General features: G+C 61.5%; 2 protein-coding genes across 6 annotated transcripts; both read left to right on the forward strand.

The window, feature by feature from the left end:
* Positions 1-264: 264 nt before the first annotated feature.
* On the forward strand, positions 265-16,841 carry DNMT1 (DNA methyltransferase 1). 5 transcript variants are annotated; one of them, XM_075025167.1, is made up of 35 exons: positions 265-536; positions 3,535-3,577; positions 3,941-4,039; positions 4,171-4,278; positions 4,383-4,653; positions 4,946-5,018; positions 5,284-5,374; positions 5,516-5,556; positions 5,700-5,751; positions 6,102-6,185; positions 6,278-6,387; positions 6,480-6,598; positions 6,772-6,864; positions 7,897-8,048; positions 8,129-8,316; positions 8,808-8,997; positions 9,189-9,286; positions 9,398-9,545; positions 9,669-9,784; positions 9,983-10,184; positions 10,273-10,409; positions 10,549-10,722; positions 11,342-11,563; positions 12,226-12,418; positions 12,895-12,985; positions 13,557-13,691; positions 13,875-14,157; positions 14,261-14,402; positions 14,618-14,784; positions 14,859-15,036; positions 15,318-15,513; positions 15,587-15,750; positions 15,846-15,962; positions 16,067-16,157; positions 16,330-16,841. In XM_075025167.1, the coding sequence occupies exons 1-35, from the start codon at positions 280-282 to the stop codon at positions 16,374-16,376; spliced, it is 4,872 nt and encodes a 1,623-aa protein (XP_074881268.1). In that variant the 5' UTR covers positions 265-279; the 3' UTR covers positions 16,377-16,841. The 5 variants fall into 5 exon arrangements, with proteins under 5 accessions (XP_074881268.1, XP_074881270.1, XP_074881271.1 ...); XM_075025169.1 differs by having other exon boundaries at positions 10,276-10,409; XM_075025170.1 differs by having other exon boundaries at positions 3,941-4,030.
* A 123-nt stretch (positions 16,842-16,964) lies between these two features.
* On the forward strand, positions 16,965-20,049 carry EIF3G (eukaryotic translation initiation factor 3 subunit G). The gene is made up of 11 exons (XM_075025174.1): positions 16,965-17,075; positions 17,463-17,512; positions 17,960-18,052; positions 18,144-18,232; positions 18,495-18,554; positions 18,773-18,877; positions 18,986-19,175; positions 19,271-19,378; positions 19,523-19,659; positions 19,751-19,857; positions 19,967-20,049. The coding sequence occupies exons 1-11, from the start codon at positions 17,056-17,058 to the stop codon at positions 19,980-19,982; spliced, it is 975 nt and encodes a 324-aa protein (XP_074881275.1). The 5' UTR covers positions 16,965-17,055; the 3' UTR covers positions 19,983-20,049.
* The last annotated feature ends 144 nt before the right edge of the window (positions 20,050-20,193 follow it).

A 20,193-nucleotide genomic window follows, 5' to 3' on the forward strand; every position in this document is an offset into this window, starting at 1 on the left:
CCACCCCCCCGAAACCCCGCAGTGGTACGGTCCCCCCCGAGGCGGCCCCTCCCGCCCGGCCCGGCCCGGCCCGGCCCCTCCGGGCCGCGTCTCCCCGGGCCGCCCCGCTCCGGCCTCCCCCGGACAGGTACCGCCCCGCCGGCCCGGGCCCGCAGCCCCCGCCTCGGCCCGGTGCGAGGTGTGCGTGTGTGGGGGGGGTGGAGGTCCTGGTGTGTCCCCCGTCCCCCCCCCGCTCTGCCCGACCCCCTCTTCCCCCCCCCACCCCCCCGTCCCTCCGGAATGGTCTGTCCCCCGCCTTCCTCCTCCTCCTCCTCCCCCCCCTCCTTCAACCACGCGGAATGGTCTCTCCCGCCCTCCCCTTCCCCCCCCCCTCCCCGCCGCCGTCATGGTCTCGCCCGGCGCCGCCCCGCCCCCGCCGTTGGTTTCCGCGCGAATCCGCCGCCCGGTCCCGCCGCTCCCGCCGCCGCCGCCGCCCCGATGCCGGCCCGGGCCGCCCCGCTGCCCCCGGCCCCGCTGCCCGCCGAGCTGCGCCGACGGTGAGTCCCCGGCCCCGGCAGCCACCCACGCAACCCCCCCCCCCGCCATCCCCCCCCGCTCCGCCGGTGCCCAGCCCTGACCCCCGGCACCGCACCGTAATCCCCCCCCCCGGCGCGGCGCTGACAGCCCCCCGGTGTTGCCCTGACAGCCCCCCGGCATTGCGGGGCCCTGATCTGACACCACCACCACCCCACCCCCCCCCGGTCCGCCGTGACAGCCCCCCCCGGTGTTGCCCTGACCTCCCCCGGTGCTGCCCTGACAGCCCCCCGGCACCGCGGGGCCCTGATCTGACACCCACACCCCCGCCGGGACACCCCCCCCCGGGACTGCCCTGACCCCCCGGTATTGCCCTGACAGTTACCTGGCGCTGCAGTGCCCTGATCTGACACCGCCCCTCCGGGACCACCTTGACAACCGCCCCCCCCACCCGGGACCACCCTGACCCCCCCCAGGACTGCCCTGACGCCCCCGGTGTTGCCCTGTGACAGTTATGCGGCACTGCAGTGCCCTGATCTGACGCCCCCCCTCCGGGACCACCCTGACACCCCCCCGGGACTGCCCTGAGCCCCCCAGCATTGCCCTGACAGTTACCTGGTGCTGCCGTGCCCTGATCTGCCCCCCCCCCCCCGGACCACCTTGACACCCCCCAGCATTGCACTGTATTGCCCTGCATTGATCCCCCCCCACCTCAGCACTGAACTGACAGCCCCCCAACATTGCACTGCATTACACTGCGCTGCCCTGACACCCCCAGGACTGCGCTGACACTCCCCCCCCCCCCCCCCGGCACTGCACTGCATTGCCCTGGACCCCCCCAGCACTACACTGCACTGACACCCCCCCGGGACTGCCCTGATACCCCCCCCAGCATTGCATTGCACTGGCACCCCCCAATATTGCACTGCCCTGACTCCCCCCCTGCAGAGTGGGGAGCCTGGTGCTGCCCTGACAGCCCCCAGCACACCGCAGGATTGCCCCGACCCCCCCCCCCCGCCCCCAGTTTTACACCCCCTGCGGTGTGGGGAGCCCTGCGTTGCGCTGCACGCCCCCCCCCGCCGCGTCGATGCCCAGCTGTGTGCTGCAACCCACCGCACAGCCCTGACGCCCCTGTGCGCTGCGCTGACCCTCGGCACTGCGCTGACGCCCCCCCCACCCCCCCCCCGTGCAGTGCACTGACCCCCCCAGCCCTCCGCTGCACAGCGCCTCCCTTCCCCATGCCTTGTGCTGACCCGCCAACATTGCACCGACCCCTGTGTGCAGTGTCATGGACCCCCCAGGCAGTGTGCTGACCCCCCCGGCAGCGTGCTGACCCCCCAGCACTGCCCTGACACCCCCAGTACAGTGCACTGGTCCTCCGTGCGTCGCATGGACCCCCCCAGCGCCACCCTGACACCCCCCCCATGCTCCCACCACCCCCCAGCACTGTGCTCCGTGGTCCCCCCGACCCCCCCAGCACCCACCAAGCCCCACCACAGCTCAGCCATGCACCGCACCGGGGTCCCACCACCCCCCCCGCAGCCCCCTTTGCTCCACAGGACAGCCCTGACACCCAGCTGTGGGGGGGGGTTTCACCAGGGAGGGCCATCAGGGTGCTCCTGCCCCACAGCCGGGCCCCACGTGGCAGTGGGGACGCCCAGCCTTGCCCCCGCACGGCTTTGTCCCCGTGTTGCCGCTCGGGACAGGGAGCGAAGGTGCACCCGGCCGGGGGGGGGGACACGCTGGGTGGCCCCCCACCTTTCTCCGGGGTGGGGGGCACAGAAATCCCTTCCTGGGGGAGCGGAAGCGGAGTGCAGCGGGGGGACCTTTCCTTCCCTCAGCGTGGGGGGGTTTCAAGCCAATCCCACTCCTCGCTCCGGAGGGATCCGGCACCATCCCCGCGTCCCCCCCCCGCCGGCTCTCGCCCCGCCACCGGCAGCAGGGAGGGCACATGGAGGGGTTGGCGTTTCCTGCGCCGTATTCCCCGCCGGCTATTGTCCCTTCCGCTCGCCTCCCGGCATCCCCTGGCCGGCGGGAAGGGGGGGGCTCGCGCTCGCCGGCTGCCGCCGAGCCGTTCTCCGGTTCGGCTACCCCTCTTCCGGTGCGGCGGCCGCGCGGCACAGCCTTGGCGCGCCCCGACCTTTCCCCGTCCGCCGTTGGTCTTTGCCGGAGCTCCGGCTGCATGGCCGTCTTCAAACCCAGGTGCTGATGACGGGACGGGATTTATCGCCCTCCTGGTTTTTGGGGGGGGTGGCGGTGGGGACCCCTCGCCCTCCCCGCTGGCCCTGGCTCGAAGGAATTGGCGGTAGCGTGGGGGCAGGAAGCCAAAAAAGCGGGTGGCCGGAGGTGAGATGGGAGCGAACGGAGCCGGTGCCGGACATGCCGGTGGCACCGGAGAGGTCCTGTCCCGTGTCCTGGCAAACGGAAGCTTTCCTGGGGGCGGCTGCGTGGCCCTGGTTCGGCAGACAGGCTCCCCATTTTTGGCGGGAGAGCCGTGGTGAACTGGGCGGGGGGGGTGTTGGGGTCGTGCCGAGCCCCCAGCGGGGACGGGGTTTCCGCCTCGCCATCTCCTCGCTGCGGGGCTGGGGGCTGTCCCCGCTGCGCAGGGGCAGCGCCAGCCGCTTCCCCCCACCCTCCGTTCGCCGCTTTGTGCCGCCAGCGCCGTGGGAAGACGACACGTGGCTTCTCCCCCGTGGTTTTTTGCCATTTCCATGCCAGGGTAGGACACGGGTGGGCAACGAGCGCCCGCTGCTACCTCAGGGGGTCCCTTGGGCACCGGCATCCCTTTGCCGGCTCCCCTTTATTCCCCACCTGGGAGCCGAGCATCCCTCTTGCTCCAAGGGAGTTTGGCCCCGCTTTGCGGTTGCAGCCGGTGCCGCTCCTTTGCCGGGTGCCGTTTTTAGAGCTGTAGAGGCGATTTTGGGGTCTGTCCCGGTTGCCGCTGCCCATCAGTGTCCCCTCCCATAACCTTGTCGCCTGTCGGCGGAGCGTGGTCTGACCCCCAACGCTCTTCTCTTGCAGGCTGCAGGACTTGGAGAGGGATGAAGACAGCCTGAGCGAGAAGGTGAGTGTCCCTGGATCACCAGGAGCCCCACTTCCACCTGCCCTCGGCTCCAATTTGGGTGCCCGCCATCCTGCGCTGTCACTGCCGGTCCCGCATCGGGTGCTACCATCAGGCTTGGGATGCTCCGGCTTACAGCGGTGGGAGTCGGCGGGGCTCCGGAGCTGGCTCCTGGATGCTCAGCGGGGAAGTGACTCTGGTGCTGAGTAGGGGACTGCGATTCATCGGTGCTCCTGAGCCTCTTGTTTCTGTGCTGTCGTGACGTTGCCAGGATGGGGGGTTTCTGGAGCCCCACGGGGGAGGGTCGGGGGGGACGGTGTGGCAGGCTGGCCGAGTGAGACCCCCGTGTCTCCCTTGCTGGCCCAGTTCCCTGGACCTGATGAGGTCGTAGTCCTGGTGTTGGCGCTGTCTGTTGTCATATGGAAACTGCCGTCACCTCATATCAGGAGGGTCCTGGTGAGCTGGGTGAGCGGCGCCCGGATTCGGAGTGACCGGCGGTTCGGCTCAGCCCAACCGCCTACGGAGATGCCGCTCTGCCGAGCCCCGAGGGGAGCGTCACCGCCGCCCACCCCATGCCGTCCCCTCCGTCCCCGCAGGAGTGCGTCAAGGAGAAGCTGAGCCTCATCCACGGCTTCCTCCAAGCCGATGTCCAGAACCAGTTGAGCGAGCTGGAAGCCAAACTCCGCTGCGAGGAGCTGTCAGAGGTGAGACCCTGGGTTTCGGTGAGCTGGCGGGTTGGGTTGTGCCGGCTCCTTAGGGGCATGGCTCACCGGAGCCAGGCGGTTTAACTGACGCTCTTCCCTCCCAGGAGAGGTACCTGGCCAAGGTGAAAGCCCTGCTGCACCAAGAGCTCTCGGCGGAGAATGGGGACGTGGCACCGCTGCTGCAGGCATCGAACGGGTGCTCCAAAAACGGCGCCTACGGGAGCGACGAGGACTCGGAGCGAGCAGGACCCGATGGGGAAGAAGACAGCGCGATGGAGATGGAGGAAGCAGCCGCCTCTTCTTCCTCCTCTTCATTGGTCCCCACGCCGCGGGCACGCAAGGCCAGGAGGAGCCGATCCAACGGGGAGAGCAAAAGTAATGGCGACAGCGGGCGCAACTTGGTTTTCTGTCTTCTTTTCCAACGTGCTTAAAGTAAATAATTCATTACCGTTAAATACTAAGCGGGAATGTGATGATTCCTGGAGGGATTGTGAGCAGAGATCCCCCCAGGAAAGGTCTTGGGCTCTCCTTGCCTTGCTCCGGGATGATGGGGTGCGGGGAGAGGGATGCTGTCACCCACGGTGGTTCCAGCCCCGTGGGCTGTTGCAGGAGGGGAAGGGCAGCGGGTCCCCATCGTTAACGCAATCCTTCGTCATCTTCCTAACAGAGTCTCCCGCTAGTTCCCGGGTCACTCGGAGCTCCGGCCGGCAGCCGACCATCCTGAGCATGTTCTCCAAAGGGTCAGTACAGTGGCAGGGCTGGGACCTGCACCTCCTTTACCATGTCCCCCAGGAGCCTTCACCCTCTTCTTCCTCTCTCTGCCATCCGGGGCTGACAGGTTCAATCCCGAAACTTGTGATTCCCAATAAGACTGGCCTTGGGGACCTGCCGGGTGCTCCCCCGGGGAGCCCCGCTCCTGCTGGTGCCAGGAGAGCCCCTCATTCCCCTCCAAATCCTCATGGCGTCGGAGCGCCAGATTGATCCGTTGCGTTTAAAAAACATCAGGTCCAACAAACGGAAATCGGAAGAGGTGAACGGGGAAGTGAAGCAGGAGGCGATGAACGTGGAGAAGGAGGAAGAGGAGCTGGAGGAGAAGGTGTGTGCCGGCACCATTGGCAGCCAAGGTCTTTGCCAGTTGCTTTGCCGGGCAGCCACCGTGCTGGGGTTGAGCATGTGTTGTCCTGGAGGGCGTCGTGCTCTCCAGCCTCCCCTTACACTCCTTCGTTTCTCCCTCAAGGAACAAGACGAGAAAAGGATTAAAATTGAAACCAAAGAAGGGTAAGGAGGAAGGAGAGTGTTCCCTGCTTTGGGCTGGTGCCTGTCAGTGCCCATTTCCCTCTGCCGTGGCCTCGTTAGTGTGGGGAGGATGTCGACATTACGCTTCTCTGTGTCTTCATCCCTTTGTATTTTTTTACACCCAGGTTGGAGATAAAAGATGAAATTACTCAGGTTAAAACTACAACACCTGCTAAAGTAAGTTCCTGTTCTTCTATCTCAGCATTTTCGTTTTGTTTTTTTCTTTATTATTGTTTTAACTCTTCCAAAGAGCGGCTGGACTTCCCTAAGGGAAAGATAAAGCCATTTCCAGCCTATGCAGCTTCCAAAAATCAACCCCCCCAGCAAGGTGGGGAGCAACACAGCCTTTATGAGCTTGGGCTGCTTTTGGAGCAAGGGCAGCAGCCACTGTTTTGCTGCCTGGGTGCTTTAAAAACGAGGGTTGCGCTAACGAACATGACCATTTGTAGAAGGAGCTTTGAGCCTGATCATAGGCTGAAGCTCATGGGGGGCAGAGAAAAGCTGACACCGTCTTCCCTGTTTTGCAGACCACTCCTCCCAAGTGCGTCGACTGCAGACAGTACCTCGATGATCCCGACCTCAAATTCTTCCAAGGAGATCCTGATGATGCCGTAAGGGATTTAATGCTCCTTCTCTGGGTCTGGGGAGAGCTGTCGTGCTAATGGGAATGCTCATTAAACGTCCTCGTCTCTCCCTCGTTCAGCTGGAGGAGCCAGAAATGCTGACGGATGAGCGTTTGTCCCTCTTTGACGCTAACGAAGATGGTTTTGAGAGCTACGAGGACCTGCCGCAGCACAAAGTCACCTCTTTTAGGTGAGATGTGGGGAAAGCAGGCTATAAAAACCTGCTGAATTTGCAAACCCCATGGGACAACACATCAACCTACAACCTCTGTCCCTTGCCAGCGTCTATGACAAGCGAGGTCACTTGTGCCCCTTTGACACCGGCCTGATCGAGAGGAACATCGAGCTGTATTTCAGCGGTGCTGTGAAGCCCATCTACGACGATAACCCTTGTTTGGATGGTGAGTTTGATCTGGAGGAGCCTCGAGGGCTGTGGGGATGTTGGTTTGTCACCTTAAATTTCAGCTCAACACCGTGTGCAAAATGAAGTCGGATCTGGGTGGCAATTTGTCATCTGCAGCTGCTTGGGTTTTTTGGGCACTGAGGACTGAAATTTGTGTTTTCTCGCTTTCAGGTGGGGTGAGAGCCAAGAAGTTGGGACCCATAAACGCCTGGTGGATCACAGGGTTCGATGGAGGGGAGAAGGCTTTGATCGGCTTCACCACAGGTGGGTGAGCGAGGACGGGGGAGGTTGGATTTGGGGAGCACGCCTGGCTTGGGATTTAAGTCTCTGCTGCCTGTCTGGCTGGTGAAGGAGCTTTATCAGGGTTCGTGGACTTTGCTGCTGCCAGGAACTTGCACCAACAAGCACGTGGCAAGGTGGACGACCATGCCGAAGCTTGGGTCTGGGTTTATTTAGCTCAGCAGCACCCAGGCTTGCACTAAATGCATGTAAAACCTCCTGCTGAGCTTGCAGCTGCCAGAAGCACCCTGCATGAGGCTATCGGCGCTGGGATGAGCAAGGTGGCTGGAGGGGGGTATCTCCCTGGCAGCCCTTCCCAGGCAGGAATCCGTCCTCTGGTGCCTCCTCCGTGGGAAGCCACCGATGCAATGCAGGAGTGGGTCAGGGTCGCTCTTGGAGGGAGTTTTCTCTTTGCTCTTGACCTCTTGTCCCCTGTCGCAGGGCTCTGTTCCTTTCTTACTCTACACTCTGGGCTTTTTGGACAGGTTTGTGTTGAGAAAGGTCTTGGAGGAACGCCCAGTCCTGGCCAGCCCTTGGCTCTGTGTCACAGCTGGCTTTTTCACTCTCTAGCCGAATTGGGGGAAGAAGCTGATATTTGGGGGTTTAAAAGCTTTTTCCATTCACCGTTTCTGCAAGGAACCCTTCCAATATCCTGGTGATATCAGAGGAGGACTTAACTCTCCTGTGCATCAGCAAATGGAGTTTGTAGTGACAGAAAAAAACCCTGGATTGTCTTTGCTTTCTAATTAGGTAACAGCAAAAATAAAAGGCTAGTGCGTGGATAGTGTGCCCCACCTCAAGTCCCCACTCCCCCCTCGCTTTGGTGGTGATAGCTGAGTGACCGTGGGTCCTGGCTCGTGGTAGAGTTTCCCCGCACGCTTAGGTCTTGGTGCTGTAGCAGCGTGGACGGGCTGGTCTTCCCCCTCCCCAGGACCTGCTTGCCGCAGTCCTAGCTCATCCTTAAATACCGCTAAATTCCCTGGTATTTAATCGCCCGCCGTGATCTCTCTGCTGCAGCCTTTGCGGATTACATCCTGATGGAGCCCAGCGAGGAGTACGCTCCCATCTTCGCCCTCATGCAAGAGAAGATCTACATGAGTAAAATCGTCGTTGAGTTCCTGCAGAACAACCGCGACGTCAGCTACGAGGATCTGCTCAACAAAATCGAGGTGAAAATCCGAGGGCGGCGTCGGCGTGCGGGGGTGGGTGTTGCTCTGCCACCCTTTCCCTAACCAACCCCTCCTCGCAGACCACTGTACCTCCCGCGGGGCTGAACTTCAACCGCTTCACAGAGGACTCGCTCCTGCGACATGCCCAGTTCGTGGTGGAGCAGGTGGAAAGCTACGATGAAGCCGGGGACAGCGACGAACCCCCTGTCCTCATCACGCCCTGCATGAGGGACTTGATCAAGTTGGCTGGAGTCACCCTGGGGAAGAGGTGAGCCCCGCGTAGATGCTGTCTTTGGGGGGCATTTGGCTTTGCAATATCCCAGGAGGAGCCCGTTGGGTTGGTTCCCCATCGACTTTGCACAGGGGATCCTTCCAGGAAGACCCTTCTGCTTGTTTCCAGCTGGGATGACGCGAGGATTTAGGCTCAGTGGCATGACCAGCACTGGGAGATTGGAGTAGAAATCCTCCCAAAACTTGGAAAACCCTCTACCTAGTGCTGCCCCAAGGGAGGAAAGGCTCTGGCTTGGGTCCCTAGAGCCTGGCTTTGCTCTTTGTCCTGCTGTAGCATCCCTTCAGGACCCCATGCCAGCCACAGCACGTACCTGAGTGCCTGTTAGGGGATCCTGCCGTGGTCCTGGGCTGCTGGGAGAGCTGTGTTCCCTGGGGACCCTCCTCGGGTGCCAGGCTGTTTGTTGTGGCTGTAGCTGTCAGCGGAACAAGGCACAGAGTTCCCTCTCACCGCTCTCACCCTGGTTGCAGGCGAGCTGTCAGGCGGCAGGCCATCCGGCACCCCACCAAAATAGACAAGGACAAGGGTCCCACCAAAGCTACCACCACCAAGCTGGTGTACCTCATCTTCGACACCTTCTTCTCGGAGCAGATCGAGAAGGACGAGAAGGAAGATGACAAGGAGAATGCCATGAAGCGCCGGCGCTGCGGTGTCTGCGAGGTAACGGGGGTCTGGCGTGGAGCCAAAGTGACCCGATCCCCTCCCATCCCCTCCATCCTGCCTGAATGGCCCCTTCTGCGGTCGCTCCCTTGGGGCAGGGGACCTATTTCCAGAGGCCACCGAGCTCCCCTTGTTCGCTGTCCCTCCACTGCGTCTGCCAGTGCTCAGCCTGTCACCTCTCCCTGCTCTAGGTTTGCCAGCAGCCTGAGTGTGGGAAGTGCAAAGCTTGCCAGAACATGGTGAAGTTTGGGGGCAGCGGACGGAGTAAGCAGGCTTGTTTGCAGAGGAGGTGCGTCTCCCACGGGCAGCCATGCCTCCTCTAAGTCCTCTCCGCCTCTGGAGAGAGGGGATGTGGTCCCTGCACCATGCCCTGCTGCAGTGACAGTCCCTGTGTCCCCAGGTGTCCTAACCTGGCCGTCCGGGAAGCTGATGAGGACGAGGAGGTAGATGACAACATCCCTGAGATGCCATCACCTAAGAAGATGCTGCAGGGCAGGAAGAAGAAGCAGAACAAGAGCCGTATCTCCTGGGTGGGGGAGCCCATCAAGGTGAGGCTGGGCAGGACCCCACTCCCCTCCCGCTGGCATGGATGCTCAGGCTGTGAAGGTGGCTGCGTCGCTTGCCGGTGTGGGGATTTAACAGTGCTCTCCGCTTTCTCCCCGCTTCTGCAGAGCGATGGGAAGAAGGACTACTACCAGAGGGTCTGCATTGACTCGGAGACCCTGGAGGTGGGAGATTGTGTCTCCGTCAGCCCTGATGATCCCACCAAGCCCCTCTACCTCGCCAGGTTGGTGCCATGGTGCTGAAGGGGACGAGTCTCTGCTCCTGCTGGGGTGGACGTGTGTGGGGACAGCTGATGTTCCCAATTAGAGAACACTAATTGCTTGGCCATGCTGCTGTTTGAGGACTCTTCAGCTCTGGCAAGGCTCAGAGCAGCTCAGCCCTTTCTTATGGTGCCCCATAGTCCTGGCTCCTTCCCCCTCAGGGTGACAGCCATGTGGGAGGACAGCAGTGGCCAGATGTTCCACGCACACTGGTTTTGCCCTGGCTCGGACACTGTCCTGGGGGCCACCTCTGACCCCCTGGAGCTCTTCTTGGTGGACGAGTGCGAGGACATGCAGCTCTCCTACATCCATGGCAAAGTCAAAGTGATCTACAAGGCGCCCTCGGAGAACTGGTCCATGGAGGTGGGTGACAGCCCTGCAAACCCCAGTTGGCCTGGACCAGGTGTGGCGTGGGCAGCAGCACCGATTCCTGTGAACACCTCTCTCCTAGCAGGGCGGGCTGGACATGGAGATCAAGATGGTGGAAGACGACGGGAGAACTTACTTTTATCAGATGTGGTATGACCAGGAGTACGCTCGATTCGAGTCCCCACCGAAAACTCAGCCCACGGAAGACAACAAATACAAGTGAGCGTGCGCAGGGCAGCGGCTCTCGGGATCTGCTCTGCCTAAAATGGACAGCAGGAGCCTCTCAGCTCCCGGCAGCACCGCAGCCGGCCTTGGCAGGGTCCCCATCACCGCACTCTGCCATCCCCCTTTCCCACAGGTTCTGCATGAGCTGCACACGCCTGGACGAGGTGAGGCACAAGGAGATACCCAAAGTGGCTGAGCCCCTGGAGGAAGGGGATGGGAAGATGTTCTACGCCATGGCCACCAAGAACGGAGTGCAGTACAGGGTGGGAGATGGCGTCTACCTCCTGCCGGAAGCCTTTTCCTTCAGGTTGGTGCTTGCAGGGGGCTGTAAGCACTTCTTGGGATGCTCTTTGGTCAAGCTTTTGGTAGCAGAGGACGTAGTCTCCGGATAGTGAATTCCATCTGTAAACAAAGCACTTCTCACTCTAATTTCCAAAAGCTTGGTTTAAAAATAAAGGTGCTTCTAACTCCAATTTCACCTCCTGTGATTAAACAGAGCAACTTTTCTCCGCTCAGACAATCCTGATCGCTGAGCTGCCGTGTCTTGGCAGCTGAATCGGAATCCTTTTGTGCGTCGCTTTTTCTTCAAAAGAGCGAGCCTGGGTAGATGAACGATGAAACAAGACCCTGCCTGCTGCCTGTAATTATGGGAGGAGAAATGGCAAACCTCTTTGGGGTAGCAACATGTAGGCACCTTGCTTTGCAGCTGTGCACGGTTATGTGATGGTCTGGCTGTAAAATGCCTGTGCTGCGGAGCAGGAGGTTCGGTGCCGGTGCTGCTGCAGTGGCTTGGTGCCCACATTGCCACCCTACGCCACAGAGACCAGGCAGGCTAGGCAGCGACGTGGGAGGAGGATGCTCTGTGTTGCTACGTTTTTTGGGGGGGAAAGGGATAGCCTAAACTCCTTCCCTCCCCTTCTCCCCAGCATGAAACCCGCCAGCCCAGCCAAGCGCCCCAAAAAGGAGGCGGTGGATGAGGAGCTGCACCCAGAGCACTACCGCAAGTACTCCGAGTACATCAAGGGCAGCAACCTGGATGCCCCCGACCCTTACCGCGTGGGCCGCATCAAAGAGATCTTCTGCAACATCCGCAGCAATGGCAAACCGAACGAGGCCGACATCAAGCTGCGCATCTGCAAGTTTTACAGGTGAACAGCGCTGCTGGGGTCTGCGTTACAGGGGTGCAGGCCACTCCCCCCCCCCGCCCCCTGAGTGGGCTGCAGGGCTCGCCCGAGATCTCGGGTGCTGGGAAAAGCTCCGCACCATCAGCTCAAGGTCACGCCGGAGCCAGGTGTCTTGAGCACCATGGCGTGGTTGGTCGGTGCCGTCGAAGGGGCTTACCGCCACGGCGGTCTGGGTTCAGACCCGCTGCTGAGCCACACTGCCAGTGCCGTCCCAGGGTGTGGGTGTTTACCCAAACATTTGCAGGCTCTTAGTCATCTCCCCCACACCACAGAGGGATGTGTGCGAAGAGCCTTGGCAGTGGGAAAAGAACGTGCTGACGCTCAGACTCTATGTGTTTCGAGCCTAACAGCTCTCCTTGCACTAGATCTCTTTGCCTTTAATTTCACTTATCAGCTTTGGTGCCAACTCCCCCCTCCCTCCTCTAAGAAAACCCCCCAAAAACTCCCTTTGGTATGAAACAAATCATCCCTTTGGTGCTGTGCCCAGCCCATGCCAGCAAACACGCGCAGCCGGAGGAAACAAACCCTCTCTCTGGGGAGATGGAGTGGTGTGAGTGCCAGAGGCTGGACTGGGATGAGGATCTTGCCGAAAACATTTCCCTGATCCAAGTGTTTTTTCTCCGCAGACCCGAAAACACGCACAAGTCCATGAAAGCCAGCTACCATGCAGACATCAACCTCCTGTACTGGAGCGACGAGGAGACGACGGTCGACTTCCGTGCCGTGCAGGGCCGTTGCACAGTGGTGTATGGGGAAGACCTGACGGAGAGTATCCAGGACTACTCTGCTGGTGGGCTTGACCGCTTCTACTTTTTGGAGGTGAGGGAGCTGGGGTTCGAGGGGTCTGGCCGTGTCCCTGGGTGTGTTAAGTCCCTGGGGACTGAGCAGAGCAGGCGCATTGACCTCTGCCTCTCGGTGCAGGCTGTCCTGCCTCTCTGGGTGTGTTTTGCCCAGAGGAGCCATTGTGTGGAGTGAGGATTTGTAGCTCATTGCGACCTCCTGGGGACTAAGTCTCGGATACAAAGGAAGCTTTAATCTGAGTGTCACCAGGAGCTGGCTGGAGCAGTTGCTCCCTGTGGAACTAAGGGGCCAAATTTGGACCCTCTGGTGGCCTCCCCAGCTCCCTGAGGCAATGGAGAGGGAGGTGATGGACCCTTTGCGGGGCCCAGTGCTGCGCCTGTGTCCTCCTGCCCTTTGGTTTTGCAGCTGCAGTTGGGTGTTGGCAATCCCTCGGCTGTTCCTGAGCTAGAAAAGCTCTTTGTGTTCAAGTGTCCTGAACCCTTTCTCTTCCCCAGGCTTACAATGCAAAAACCAAGAGCTTTGAAGATCCTCCCAACCATGCTCGGAGCTCTGGCAATAAAGGGAAGGGAAAGGGGAAAGGGAAAGGTAAGTCTGCTTGAGGGGAGAGGTCTCGGGTGGGTGAACCAGTTCACATCTGCCGTTATGTGCTGCCGAGCAGAGATAAGACGTGCCGCCGACCAGATGTTTCTGTGCCCTCCTCCTTGCTCCGATGCTCTGGCAGGATGCAGTGATGTGGTTTTAAGGCACCTCGTCTCTTTGAAATAAACCTTGCGGTGACAGGACACGATCCTTCAGAGATCTCGAAGCCTTTCACTTGCCAGCCCTCTGCCAGGGGCTCCTGCTCTGTAGCGTTGGGCTTTTGTACCCTGCTCCCAAGATGGGGAGCTTCCCTGGGAGTTATTGCTGCGCCCGTCTGACCCTCAGAAACTCTCTGCCCGTGCCCAGAGGCTGTTGGATGGAAAGGGAAAAGACGAGAGGCTTGCCTTCCAAAAGCAAGGGCGTATTCTGGCAGTGGCGGTGAAACAATTAAGGGGCATAAAGGTGCTTGAAGCTGACGTTTTAACTGCTGCGGAGGAGGGGGAGAAGAATTTGCCTTGTAAGCAGTAAGAGGAGGAAATGACTTTGCCTTTTGATGTGAGCGGGGCTCTGTTCGCAGGCAAAGGCAAAGGGAAGTCGTCGGTGACCTGCGAGCAGAGCGAGCAGGAGCCGGCCGAGCTGAAGCTCCCCAAGCTGCGGACGCTGGATGTCTTCTCTGGCTGCGGAGGGCTGTCTGAAGGCTTCCACCAGGCAGGTGAGCGGCAGAGAGGGGACAGCAGTGGGGTGACAAGCAGAGCCTGTGGGGAGACGGGCATTGGCGCTGGCTGCTCAGTTCCTCCAAGCTGGCGGTTGTGTTTGGCATGTGCCGGATCAGGGAGTGCGAGCCAGCGCTCTGCTCCTCCGCACAGGCTCAAGATCCTCCGCTTTGTCTCCCCAGGCGTGTCGGAGACGCTCTGGGCCATCGAGATGTGGGAACCGGCCGCCCAGGCTTTCCGGCTGAACAATCCTGGCACTACCGTCTTCACGGAGGATTGCAACGTCCTGCTGAAGCTGGTCATGTCTGGTGAGAAGACCAACTCACTGGGGCAGAAGCTGCCGCAGAAGGGGGATGTGGAGATGCTGTGCGGTGGTCCTCCGTGCCAGGGCTTCAGCGGCATGAACCGCTTCAACTCCCGCACCTACTCCAAGTTCAAGAACTCCCTGGTGGTCTCCTTCCTCAGGTGAGCAGGGGAGGTGGCGAGGACCTGTGCTGGGGCGTGGGTGCGGATCCCCACCTCAAACATTGCTCTGTCCTTGCTCCCTTGTCCCTCTCCCTCCTCGCAGCTACTGCGACTACTACAGACCGCGGTTTTTCCTTCTGGAGAACGTCAGGAACTTTGTGTCCTTCAAGCGTTCCATGGTGCTGAAGCTCACCTTGCGCTGCCTTGTCCGCATGGGTTACCAGTGCACCTTCGGGGTCCTACAGGTAGGGTGTTGGGTGACTCGGAGAGAGTTAACTGCGGCGAAAGCCCTTCTCCTCTCAGCTGGCTCTGCCATGGACCATCCTGCTCCAAAGGAGCAGTTGGCTGCGTTGCTCCTTGGCTTCCCTCGGTGGCTTGGGGGGCTGTTCCCAGATCTTCGAGGGGCACTGACTGGATGGGGATGCTCCAGCCCCTTCAGGAGTTGTCCTTTCCTTGCCAGGCTGGCCAGTATGGCGTGGCCCAGACACGGCGGAGAGCCATCGTCCTTGCCGCAGCTCCCGGCGAGAAGCTGCCCATGTTCCCCGAGCCCTTGCACGTGTTTGCGCCCCGTGCCTGTCAGCTGAGCGTTGTGGTGGACGACAAGAAGTTTGTTAGCAATATCACCCGGTGAGCCTTCGGTGGCGTGCTGGGGCTGGCAGGGGTGAGGTTTTGTCCGCTCACGGCTCCCTCCTTCCTCCCAGGACGTATTCCGGCCCCTTCCGCACCATCACTGTGCGGGACACCATGTCCGACCTGCCGGAGATCAGGAACGGTGCCTCCGCCTTGGAGATCTCCTACAATGGCGAGCCCCAGTCCTGGTTCCAGCGGCAGATCCGGGGCTCCCAGTATCAGCCCATCCTCAGGGACCATATCTGCAAGGTGTGGATGCCAGGGTCTCAATGAGGGGCCGGGCTGCACTCGGATCCCCCAGAACCAAACCGAGATGGGGGTCAAGGGCAGGTTGGATGTGAGGTGGGGTGAGAGGGACCGTCCCCAAGCCCTCCCTGGTTAACTTTCTCAAAGATGAGGCTGGTGGAGCTTCTGGGACCTGTCCCTCTCCCCCAGCCTTCTCCAGAGAGAGGACCGGGCCTCCTGGGGTAGCTGGTGTCCCTTTGAGTCCCCTGCCCCACCGACGGTGACGGTGGGCTTGTCGTTGGCAGGACATGAGTGCCCTGGTCGCAGCCCGGATGAGACACATCCCCTTGGCCCCCGGTTCTGATTGGCGTGACCTGCCCAACATCGAGGTGCGGCTGTCAGACGGCACGACCACGCGCAAGCTGCGGTACACGCACCACGAGAAGAAAAACGGCCGCAGCAGCTCCGGGGCGCTGCGGGGGGTCTGCTCCTGTGCCGAAGGTAGGTGCTGGCTCCCCAAAACTGACCATGGCTGCTTGTCCGCCCCCCCACCTCACCCCCTCCATCTTCCCAGGCAAGCCTTGCGACCCCGCGGACCGGCAATTCAACACCCTCATCCCCTGGTGCCTGCCCCATACTGGCAACCGGCACAACCACTGGGCCGGGCTCTACGGGCGCCTGGAGTGGGATGGCTTCTTCAGCACCACCGTCACCAACCCCGAGCCCATGGGCAAGCAGGTGAGTGCCGCCAGATCCGTCCCCTCTGCCGGCAAGGGCAGGTGTTGCCCAATGGCCGCCGCGGTTCCGACCCTTGGTTTTATTTGCTGCCATAGGGTCGGGTGCTGCACCCGGAGCAGCACCGAGTGGTGAGCGTGAGGGAGTGTGCCCGCTCCCAGGGCTTCCCTGATACTTACCGCCTCTTCGGGAACATCCTCGACAAGCACAGACAGGTGAGTGCCGGCCGCTCGTCGCCGGCAAACCCCTTGCCGGCGGGCATCCCCTTACCGGTGACGTGGCGGAGCCGGCGTCCAGCGTAACCCTCCCTCTGTCGCAGGTCGGTAACGCAGTGCCTCCTCCTCTAGCCAAAGCCATTGGGCTGGAGATCAAGTCGTGTGTGTTGGCGAAGCTAAGAGAAGACACGGCGGGTAAGTGCTGTGCCGGCAGCCGCTGCCGTCCACCCGTGTGCCATGGGCGGAGGGATCCGGGAAGATGGTACCCGACCTCAGTCCTCCTTTGGGGTCGGGGGGGGTGTCCTGGTTTAGGGCTGGGTGCCGCGGGTTGGGGTATGGCATCGTCACCCCCTCCTCTCTTCCCCAGAGACCAGCGCTCCGGAGAAGATGGAGACCACGGAAACCGCCGACTGACGCGCGGCCTCTCCTCTGGCACCAGGACACCCAAACATGCACTGATTTATTTTAAACCCCTTTTATTTTTTTGTTTGTTTGGTTGGTTTTTTGGGGGTTGTTTTTTTTTCGTTTTGTTTTGTTTTTTGTTTTTTGTTTTTTTTTTAATTCCCGGCCTGTGGGGACCTGCCGTGGCCTGTCCCCCTCTGGCCCTGCTCGTGTCTGTCTCCCGGCTGCCCTCCGCCGCTGTCTGTGATGGTTGAACTCCACTACCACCCCGGGACCCCCCTCCTTTCCCCTTCCCCGGCCCCGGCAGAGCCCTGTGGGACCCCGGGTCCCGGCCCTACGCTGGGGCCCCGCTCCCTGTTTTTACGCCGCATTGTATTGAAAATAATCGGCCGCTTTGTACAAGTGGGAATTGATACTTTATGTAGTTTTTATATGTTGTAATATTTCTTCAAATAAATCTCTCCTATAAATTATAAACCCCTCGTCCTCTCCCCGTTTCCTTTCTCCGGGCCTAGCCTAGGCCTCGGTCCCGTGGCGCCCGCCGATCTGTTGCTTAGCAACCACCTCCCGGCGTGCAGCGCGGCTCGCCCCGCCCCTTCATCCTCTCCTACGCCGGAAGTGGCGCAGCCCCGCCGGAAGCGTAGCGCCTCCTTCCGGTGGTTGGGCGTGAGGACGGACGGGCGGGAGCGCGATGCCGACGGGCGACTACGAGTGAGGAGACGGGGACGGCGAGTGGACCGGGGTGGTGGGGGGGTCCCGGGAACCGGGCGTTGGGCCGGGGCTTGGCCCAGGCAGCGGGGCCGCGGGGGGGAGGAGGGCCTCGGGGGGGGAGCCGGGTATGGGGCCTGGTAGGCCCTGAGGGGGCCTTCGGGCGGGACCGGGGCTCTGGCGGGTGAGGGGAAGGGAAGAAGGCCGGGACGGCGGCGGTGCTGGGGCCCGAGTGGGGCGGGAGCGGAGAGGGGGTCTGTCCGGGGTTGAGGTAATAGTAGGGACCCGGGGCTGAGGGGACAGGAGGGTCCCCGAGCGAAGGGACAGGGGTCCTGCTGGGGGAGGCGGGGCGGGGGGGGCAGCGGGTTTAAGGTTCTCCTCTCTCCACAGCTCGAAGCCCAGCTGGGCCGACCAGGTGGAAGAGGAGGGTGGAGAGGACGGTGAGTGTCTCTTGCCGCAGGCCGGTTCCCTCCCCCTTTTTCTCCGGCTGCTCTGCCTGCTGGTAACCGGTGAATTTTTTCTGGAGAAAAAGAGCAGCTGCTGTTCCTAAAACAGCCCAGAGCTGCTCCCACTCCTTGTCCAGGGCTCAAAACAGGTTCCCGGGCTCTTCTCCGAGGCCAGTCCTTGCGAGCAGAGCTGGGCCTGTCCTGGGACAAGGAGCAGGAACCCTCTCACCATCCTTGCTCCACCCCTTTCAGGGTCTGAGGAAGCTCAGGGGCTTGGAGCGGCTGAGATTTCTTAGCTTTTTGGCCCTTTTCTGTGCTGGGGGGAAAAAACAGCGCACCTCCTCCCTGTGGGGAGAGGCTGTGCCGGGGTGTGGGGCTCCCACCCCCTCTGCCAGGCTCGCCCCAAGCGAGGGGGTGACTCTCCCCCTTCTCTTCCTGCAGACAAATGCATCACCAGTGAGCTGCTGAAGGACATCCCCCTGCCAGGGGTGCTGGGGGGCAGCCTGAGCGCTGAGGCCGAGCTGCTGAAGGGAGGTGAGAGCTGGGCGAGAGGCCGGGGGGGGGGGCTGTTTTCTTGTCACCTCCCCCACAACGGACACTGTCCCACTGTCCCCCCTCCCCATAGGCCCGCTCCCTTCACCAAAGGAACTTATCAATGGGAACATCAAAACGATCACGGAATATCGGGAGGAGGAGGATGGGCGCAAGGTGAAGGTGAGTAGCATGTCCCAGGCTGCCATTTTGGCTTCTGCCTGCTGCCGAGCTCCCCTTCTCCCCTCACAGAGCCCTTGGCTCTGCCCTGGCATGGGGGCTGATCCCTGCCTGCGTGGTCGGGCAGCCACACGTCAGCAGGGACATCGCTGGAGCCCTGTTTTGACTCTGTGGCTTCAGGCAGTCCCAAACTTAGCACGTGTGGGGTGGAGGCGCGTCTGCTGTCCCTCCTCCTGCATTGATAGGTTCTTTTGCACCTTTACAGATCATCCGCACCTTCCGCATTGAAACCAGGAAGGCCTCCAAGGCGGTGGCCCGTCGGAAGGTGAGCATCTGTGGGAATGGAGAGGGAAGGAGGGAGGAAAATCTGCGCTCCAGCAGGAATTGCTTTGTTTCCCAGCCCTCCGCTTCTGTCCGTCTTTTCTCAATCTCCCAATGATTCCTCAGCGGGGAGCGTTTCCCTTCCCGCTGGCTGCTCCTGCCCTGTGTTCAGTGATTGCTCGGGGACGTGCCGTGCAAGTGGGCCCCCCTTTTCCTCCCTAGAACTGGAAGAAATTTGGCAACTCGGAGTTCGATGCCCCCGGACCGAACGTGGCCACCACCACCGTGAGCGATGACGTCTTCATGACCTTCATCACCAGCAAGGAGGTGGGTCGGGCACGAGGGGAGCTTGCAGGCCGGTGGGGAGCCGCCGGTGGGGCTGTGTCTGGGTGCGTGGTGGGTCCTGCGGGACTCAGGAGTCTCCCTGTCCCCCAGGACCTGAACTGCCAGGAGGAGGAGGATCCCATGAACAAGCTGAAGGGGCAGAAGATCGTCTCATGCCGTATCTGCAAGGGCGACCACTGGACTACCCGTTGTCCCTACAAGGACACCTTGGGGCCGATGCAGAAGGAGTTGGCCGAGCAGTTGGGGCTGTCTACAGGCGAGAAGGAGAAGCTGCCCGGAGGTACGGCACCCCTTTATCCTGAGAAGGGGGGGGCTGCCGTCTGCCTGCAGCTGCGGGCAGCCTCACCTCCTGCCTTTCACCTTTCCTACCTTCAGAGCCAGAGCCGGTGCAGGCTCAGCAGAGCAAGACGGGCAAGTACGTTCCCCCCAGCCTGAGAGACGGAGCCAGCCGCCGTGGGGAGTCCATGCAGCCCAACCGCAGGGGTAAGTCAAGGCTTGTCCTCATGGTGGGAGCAATCTCCCTGCTCCCTGCATGACACCGGGCCTCTACGGTGCCGTGTACGGCACGTGCTGGCTCTGGCTGTGGTACCACCAGCGGCCTTGACCTTCCTTATCCTTCCCCCGCAGCTGATGACAATGCCACCATCCGTGTCACCAACCTGTCCGAGGACACGCGTGAGACTGATCTCCAGGAGCTGTTCCGGCCCTTTGGCTCCATCTCTAGGATCTATTTAGCCAAGGACAAGACCACAGGGCAGTCCAAGGTGGGTATGGAGGGATTTCCCTCTTTAGGGGGGCCTGAGAAGGAGACCCCCCCCTGCTTCGTCTCACCCTCTCGCTTTCCTCCCACCCTAGGGTTTCGCCTTCATCAGCTTCCACCGCCGGGAGGATGCAGCCCGAGCTATTGCCGGGGTCTCCGGATTTGGCTACGACCACCTGATCCTCAATGTGGAATGGGCCAAGTAAGCGCCGGGGGGTGGCTCAGATGATTGGGGGGGTGGCGCATGCCGGGTGCCGGAGGTCTGCGTGCGGCCGCCCCTCACCTTACCGCGGTCTCTTTCTCCTCTGCAGACCCTCCACCAACTGAATCCGGTGCCACGCCGGCTCCCAGCAAGAGCGATCAGCGCTTCTAAATAAAGATGCACGGTCTGGTATGCACCAAGGTGTCGATCTGAGCTGCGGGGGGGTGGTTCACCACGCAGGGAGCAGCCCCATCCCTGTCCCTACACTGTTCCTGTCACCCACAGAGGTTGTTCCCGACTCGCTCCCACCCCAGGCACACGGTGGGGCTGGCAGTG

Source organism: Buteo buteo, chromosome 4, assembly GCF_964188355.1.
Source record: "Buteo buteo chromosome 4, bButBut1.hap1.1, whole genome shotgun sequence".
NCBI classification, from domain to species: domain Eukaryota; kingdom Metazoa; phylum Chordata; class Aves; order Accipitriformes; family Accipitridae; genus Buteo; species Buteo buteo.

Bases quoted from the DNA above. Each gene is read 5' to 3' on its own strand.
- DNMT1 (XM_075025167.1), top strand. From the start codon at position 280: ATGGTCTGTCCCCCGCCTTCCTCCTCCTCCTCCTCCCCCCCCTCCTTC. The intron at 6,599-6,771 runs GTGAGTTTGATC...TCTCGCTTTCAG, and splicing joins CGATAACCCTTGTTTGGATG to GTGGGGTGAGAGCCAAGAAG. The intron at 9,287-9,397 runs GTGCGTCTCCCA...CTGTGTCCCCAG, and splicing joins CAGGCTTGTTTGCAGAGGAG to GTGTCCTAACCTGGCCGTCC.
- EIF3G (XM_075025174.1), top strand. From the start codon at position 17,056: ATGCCGACGGGCGACTACGA. The intron at 17,513-17,959 runs GTGAGTGTCTCT...CTCTTCCTGCAG, and splicing joins AGAGGAGGGTGGAGAGGACG to ACAAATGCATCACCAGTGAG. The intron at 18,878-18,985 runs GTGGGTCGGGCA...CCTGTCCCCCAG, and splicing joins CCTTCATCACCAGCAAGGAG to GACCTGAACTGCCAGGAGGA.